The sequence below is a fragment of the Cherax quadricarinatus genome, unplaced genomic scaffold (assembly GCF_038502225.1).
Source record: "Cherax quadricarinatus isolate ZL_2023a unplaced genomic scaffold, ASM3850222v1 Contig1324, whole genome shotgun sequence".
In the NCBI taxonomy this organism is placed as follows: Eukaryota; Metazoa; Arthropoda; class Malacostraca; order Decapoda; family Parastacidae; genus Cherax; species Cherax quadricarinatus.
In genome coordinates, this window is record NW_027196350.1 from 6,190 (window position 1) to 13,103 (window position 6,914).

General features: G+C 40.4%; 1 protein-coding gene across 2 annotated transcripts; it reads left to right on the top strand.

The window, feature by feature from the left end:
* Positions 1-1,611: 1,611 nt before the first annotated feature.
* LOC128686628 (uncharacterized) lies at positions 1,612-5,750 on the top strand. 2 transcript variants are annotated; one of them, XM_070080948.1, is made up of 6 exons: positions 1,612-1,761; positions 2,165-3,747; positions 3,851-3,906; positions 4,667-4,752; positions 5,317-5,437; positions 5,601-5,750. In XM_070080948.1, exons 2-5 carry the CDS (start codon positions 2,169-2,171, stop codon positions 5,375-5,377), a joined length of 1,782 nt encoding a protein of 593 aa, XP_069937049.1. In that variant the 5' UTR covers positions 1,612-1,761; positions 2,165-2,168; the 3' UTR covers positions 5,378-5,437; positions 5,601-5,750. The 2 variants fall into 2 exon arrangements, with proteins under 2 accessions (XP_069937049.1, XP_069937048.1); XM_070080947.1 differs by lacking the exons at positions 5,317-5,437; positions 5,601-5,750 and having other exon boundaries at positions 4,667-5,244.
* Positions 5,751-6,914: the final 1,164 nt, after the last annotated feature.

Genomic DNA, 6,914 nt, shown 5'->3' on the forward strand with positions numbered 1-6,914 from the left:
CAACTGGCGATTCAAGCTCCTTTTCTTTGTCTACCTCCTCACTCCATGACAACCGTTGTTGGGGCGGTGTAGCAAGAGACTGTTCTCGCTCATCGCCAACCTCGTCCACTGGCTGCTGTTGCTGCTGTTGCTGTTGCTGCTGTTGCCGTTGCTGTTGTGCCGGGTACCCACTTCGTTTCTCACACTGCGCCGCGATGTGTTCATATGACCCACATAGCCGACACGTACGTTGTTGCCCCGCATACGTTACATAGACTTGAGTCCTTAATTCTTTCAACACAATATATGAAGGAATAGGGTGCCGAAGAGTCATTTTAACTGTATACGCGCCTTCCAGCGCACCTGCATACGGTCCAGTTGCCCATCTCCCTGCTGTGGCTACGTGAACCGTCCCATAAGTACGCAGTTCACTGGTAATATCAAAATCAGTCGCCTCAAAAGGCACATTCCTGATTTTCACCCAGGTGTAATGTCGAGATACATCATGAAGTCTCACCGACACAGCTGTATTAACCTGTATGATGGTCTCCTGATACTTGTCGACCACTGCCTCGTAGACTTGTGCAGACGTCATCTTAACGAAGATTCTTGTCATTCCATTTAATGCGACACCACATATCTCCTCATTTGCTATACCATAGGTATCGCGAATGATCGCTGGTAATAATAAATCCATGTTGGATCCTGTGACAGCACCACGGATCATCTCAATGCAGACAGTGTTGATTCTTCTTCTGCTATTCAGCGCCATGTTGGAGAAAATAAAGTTTCCACCAACCAACGCTAGGGGCAGCTCAATCAGGTAAACTGCGCAAAACAAACTCAAACAGGAGCGTCTGCGCAGCTCGTCCACACGGCTCGGATTATTATTATTATAATCAAGGGGGAAGCGCTAAACCCGGAGGATTATACAGCGCCTGGGGGGGAGTGTGGAAGGCATTCAGGCTTAATTCAGGGAACTGGAGCACAGATCCAATTCCCTAAATCAAGAGCCCCTCACCAACATCAAGGAACCTTCCTTGAGGGGACACGGCTCGGAGGCGATGAGGACAATGAGAGGAGATTATGTGCCTTGATGCTGGTAAATAAACCTTCGGTGCTTCATAGGGAGGTAAAGTCTGTCGACTACACAAGAGTCATTAAGGCTGCATATCACCTGTTCACCACCAGGCATGAACATTTTAAGTTTTAAAATAGGAATTAAAGTAGACTATCACTATATGTCTCTCACTGTATATACATTAAGACACACTGACTGGTTCACCATCCTTGACTAGTGGTGAACAACTTCAAAACTCTTCACCACCAGTCAAGGATATTTTGATCCATTAAAAGGGGATTACAGCCAACTCTCAGTGAATATGCAGTTAAAAATTCACTCTTCACGATGTATATAACCTTTGAAGCTTCGAGATCTGAGAAGCTGAGTAGTGAGGCGTCAGGCGAGAGCTTCATATTTACGCTGCTGAACATGTGAACGCAGGTTACACACACTGAGATGTGTGTCTCTCATCGTATATATAATGAAAGACACACAGAAAGAGTCTATTTTTATTCCTGTTTTAGGAATTAAAATATTCATGACTGAGAGTGAACAGGTGATATGTAGCCTTTTAATGACCTTCATGTAGTCTACAGACTTTAAACCCCATTAACCAACCAACCAATCAAGTTTATGAAGCTGGGTGCTGGGGCTTCGAATATGTTGTGGCGAACGTGAGCGTGTTATACCTTCAGTCAGCGTCTGGACAGTGAATAGAGGTTATATTACGTCTCATTGATTATTCGTTATAGATATTTCGTTATGGGGATGTTTTAATTTTAATTTGGGTTTTAATTATTTTATCTCAATTTTTAAAGGATTCTCTCTGATTTCTGTTTTACCACTTGTTACTAAATAAATACTTAGGACAAACAATATTGAATACCCAATCAGGTTTTTCTTTATTATATGAGAGTATGTACGTATATTTATTTTTGCTAATCATAAGAAAATCAGCATTTTTAAAATCTTTTAGATATTCATTTTACGTAACTGCTTATTACTTCCCTAAATAATTTAATTTTACTTTCCCTCCTTTCTTGCACTTACAAGGATACTTCTAAAATTTTAAGTAAAACATCTTTTCCTACACATTTCTCATTAAACATGTGTACTTTTCAGTGTGATGTCAGCCATAGTGACCTGGTTCCTCGTGGTAGTCCTGGTGACTGCCGCCGCCTGTCAGGATAGCGATGGTGCTGGAGATACAATTAATGAGACTGAATATGTAGCCGTTAACTTGATCTACTACAACGTAGTGGATGACGTGCCCAGCAGTGTCTGGCAAACTGATGCCGCCCAAGCTAAGTTCTCTGTCGCCTCTGGTCTCCTGCTGAAGAACTTCTTGCTGTCCATGTTGCCTACTAAGTACCACACTTTTGCTATGAACACCACGTTTGCTATGTACCTTCTTCCTCAAGAAGTTCCGGACTACTTACAGCAAGAGTACGCCCTTGTCAATGACACCGCCCAACAGCTGATAGCCCTTCTTAAAGAAGCTTGGGCACGGTTGACAGTGAACTGGTTGACTGTGTTTGAGAGGGAAGTTCCAGCCTTGCACACTAAAATAAATCTTTTAGTGACAGAAAATTCTTGGAAGAACTTGCAGGAAGTGGCGCAGGCAGTTCTGAACTTGGCAAAAGTCCTTGATCCTGTACCTACCTTCAAAGATTTAGTCGACTTTATTGACATAAAGCTGAACGTAAAGGCTAAATTTAGCGAGTGTTACTTAAAATTTAACAAATTTACTAGAGGCATTGATGATTATATAGCTATGACTCAACTAAGTTATGCAAAGAGCGGTAATAAAATAATGGAAGGTGTTCAAGACTTAGTGGCGGCCATATTGAACCGCTATGGACTGACAAGGTCGTCAGGCGGCAAGACTGAAATAATAAAAGCCTTTGACTACTTGCACGCTGGTCTTGTAGACTTGAGCCTTAACATCTTCGATACAAGAAAGTCTCCTTTCTTAACAGATTTCCACAAAATAACGCAAGACTATGCTGACTTCAAAGCTACCTTGAAAGCTGATGCCTTAGAAGTATTGCAGAATGTTAACAATTTCTTCCAGTCTCTATGTACAGCTATTAAATGTAGCTTCAACCTCTTCATAAACCCAGAGTTTATTAAGCAAGTAGCAGAGCCTCAGACTATGTTCTCTAAAACTGAACATTGCAGCTTAATGCGTAACAATATGAAGTTCTCTACTAGAATAATGGAGATGCTGAAGGGGCATTCTAGTATACTGGATAACTACACAAACTTTCTAGAATATGGTGTTTCTTTCTTGTCCTTTTTACTGGAAATATTGAAAGGATCTCCAGAGAGTTTTGACCCTCTGGAGGAGACAGACACGCAGCACTTGCTACCTTCAGAGGAAGATGTAGCGTCAAACTATATAGATTACTCTCCAGACTACAATTCTGTTGCTAGATCTCTAAAGAAATCTCGCTTACCGACAATGAGTATAATACTAGGTAGAAATGGATCGGAAATTTCGAACAAAATTAGCAGCCTGGGAACTAACTCTTCAAAAAATAAAAATTACTTCAGCCTGGTATCTTCCAGGATGCAGACTAAAGAGACTACACAATCGTCAGCCTATGAGAAGATTGACATGATCTCTGGCAACCTCTGGAGCAGAGGTAGACGCGAGTTGTACCATTACGCTCCAGTGGCAACACAACCTCCAGACATGTCTGGTACGCAATATACTCTTAATGGTGGTTTTTTTTTTTCTTAAATTTGGAAGGGTTCAATCTGACCCACACTATCTTTTTTTCTTAAATTAAAATCCATTTACAGATCTAGTCACCGATACCTTGGATCCTACCGATGAGGAGGAGCCTTTGACACCTCGGGTGAGTACAAAGTTTAACTGATACTTTGCTTCCTTCTCATTAGTTTAATAAGTGTATCTAGATATTTACCCCAAAAGTACAGCTTTTACAAAGAGTAAAATTGAAAAGGGGGGGGGGTTGGTTTTTAATGTTAGAAAAGTTTTCTTCTGAACGGTATAATTCATTGCTGCATTTTGCCTATCCAGGAATTTTTTTTTTTTTTTTCCTATCGCTAGTTGGTAGTAAAATGTTGACCCACCTTACTTTAACACCAGTCTGGTAACAGTGTAGAGAATGTTAGTTTTCCTACCCTCTTGAAACTCTTCTCCCCAAGCTCCCTCTGACCTTTCTTTTCTTTTTACCTACTGGCTCTCGTGCCATTAAGTATCTTGGATAATGACTTAAAACTTCTTAGCTTGTCTAATCTGTACACAGCTTCCAAATTTTCAGCATGCTATTCCTAAAATTCCCCTCAAGGAAGGCTCCTTGATGTTGGTGAGGGGCTCTTGATTTAGAGAATTGGATCTGTGCTCCAGTTCCCCGAATTAAGCCTGAATGCCTTCCACATCCCCCCCCCCAGGCGCTGTATAATCCTCCGGGTTTAGCGCTTCCCACTTGATTATAATAATAATAATAATAATATTCCTAAAATTATTTTTGCCGTACTATCTTGAAACTAACAATTCTTACATGCTTTAATTTTTGCTTTAATGTTTAAATAATTTGTAACTGTCTTTGGTTCAAGAATTGTCTATCGTTTCAAAACAATCTGATCTTGCAGACAACCAGCAGAACTGCAAGTAAGGAAGACTTAGAGAGTCTGCCCACCACAGCCTCTCCTCCCACAACACTGTCTGCTTCACACAGGCAAGACTCTTGTACACACTCGGACTGCAAGTTTAATAAAAAGTTTAAATTTTCTTACTTAAAACTTTAAATTAAACTTAATTTTTTTTATACTTTTGTAAAGTTTTCGGTTTGGTGAACGGTGGCTGAAATTTACCAGTTATAATCTTGTGAAAGATTTTGCTTGACAGAAGAAACTAAATGTAGTTCTTTAGTTTTAAACTAGTTTAAACTTTGACGTGCTATTTATCGATCATAGTTTTATGCACGCAGTCTCTGAAGACGAGGAACAAACATCAAACTCACAATTTACTTTTTTTTTTTCTAACCCTGTTAGAGAGTAGTCTTAGTTGTAAGGTTGTTAGAAACTATAATCCAGACTTCTTTGAAGACTTGAGGGTTACCTAGATTGTGGAGACTACTTGCTTATCCAAAACTTTCAGGTAACTTATTTTCAATAAAACAAAACTGCTTCCCATTCTCCAGGCCTTCTATTACCATTAGGGGGGTTACCCCCTCCCTCCCTCCCTGAAAACAATTAAGTTAAAATGCCTCTCGGCTCGTGAAAGGCTAATTTTCTTTCAGCCAGGGCCACCAGGACCCTTCCAACGACACCCGTAGGGAGGAAACTGTTGCTGAGGCGTAACACTGCTGCCACGAGCCTCGGCCAGTCCTGGAGACGTTATAAGTTTTCCACATGGCAAAAGTAAATTTTGTAATTTAAAATTCCCTTCTGCCGTTTGACGCTGATAAATCTAGTCAGAGAAAGTTTGACGAATTTAATATTTCGTATTTTTACTTTATAATAAATAAAATAACCTAGTGTACATATGTTCTGGTGTTGGCTGACACTGGCTCTCTCCCTACAGCTGTATCCGTACATCCTACAGCTGTATCCATACATCGTACAGTTGTCGTGCTGGTAGTCGTGCACTCGGGCGTGTTCCTGGGACATTCCTCAGTTTAGTGCGAAAAGTCTGATTCTAACTGTAATTCTTAAACTTTTAAATCATTTTAATTTGTTTAGTTTTATTAAATATTTTTTTTAACTTCCTTTATTCTAAACCTACGAGTTGTAGACTACATGTTCGATGTTGACGAGAGGTAATGTGTGCAACAGTTGGGTAATATTTATTAAAGTATCGCCTTCACAGGTGTAGTAGAGAAATGAAGATGGACTGATTACAAAGTTTAGTGATACGAAGTGGTCAGTCCTTCAGCCGAGGGACTGACCACCTCGTGTCAACAATCTTCCTTTCCCTACCACACCTACTGCCTGTGTAGAACTACTGTGTAGACGAAAAGTATCAAAACTAGATCACGCTTTAGCGCTTTCTTTTATTATAATAGTACTAGATAACTTACTTTTGAAGATTGAGACACTTGTGCAACATGGGATTCTTTATTCAGGAAACTTTTCGCCATAGTGACTTCATCAGTCCAATACAAAGGTGTAAGGAGAGTAGTTTAGTTTGAGGTAATCAGTCCCTCAGCCTGGAGTCGACTGCAGGCTGAGACTGATTACCTCAAACGACTCCTCTCCTTACACCTACTTTGTATTGAACTGATTTCGCCACTGTGGCGAAGAGTTTCCTGAATAAAGAGTCCCATGTTGCACAAGTGTCAATCTTCAACTTGTCGGTTTTTCAAACAATTCATCACAACTTTTGCACATGACTTAATAATCGTGTTGACATTTTAAACATAACCCACCACTTGCCATTACTTGATATCCTCAATTTAACATTATTGAAGATCTTGGAATTAAATTTGTCTTAAATTTCTTAACCAGTTAAATATACACGGTCTGAACTTTAACACGGTGCACATCAGATTTATCAACAATTAATCTCGGAGGCAAGCTTATTTAACATTGATACTAGTTAGCATAAACTAAATTTTGCCTTCTTCAAATGGGTGTCTTGATGCTGGTAAAGGGTTCTTGATCAAGGGAATTGGAGCTAAACTACCCTTTCTCTGATCAAACCTGATTAACTCCCATATTCCAAGCATTATGTAACCTCTTGCGAATTTAGCGCTTCTCCAAACAGGAGACCTCGCACTACTGGGCGTCTCTGGTGTCCTCCATTGGTAACAAGACCTGGGCATCTGAGAAGCGACCCCCCAGGTTCTTCAGGCCAGGGCACGTTAAGCAGGTCTGGAGCTTGCATTCTAGAGCCCAT

Bases quoted from the DNA above. Each gene is read 5' to 3' on its own strand.
- LOC128686628 (XM_070080947.1), top strand. From the start codon at position 2,169: ATGTCAGCCATAGTGACCTGGTTCCTCGTGGTAGTCCTGGTGACTGCC. The intron at 3,748-3,850 runs GTACGCAATATA...ATCCATTTACAG, and splicing joins ACAACCTCCAGACATGTCTG to ATCTAGTCACCGATACCTTG. The intron at 3,907-4,666 runs GTGAGTACAAAG...CTGATCTTGCAG, and splicing joins AGGAGCCTTTGACACCTCGG to ACAACCAGCAGAACTGCAAG.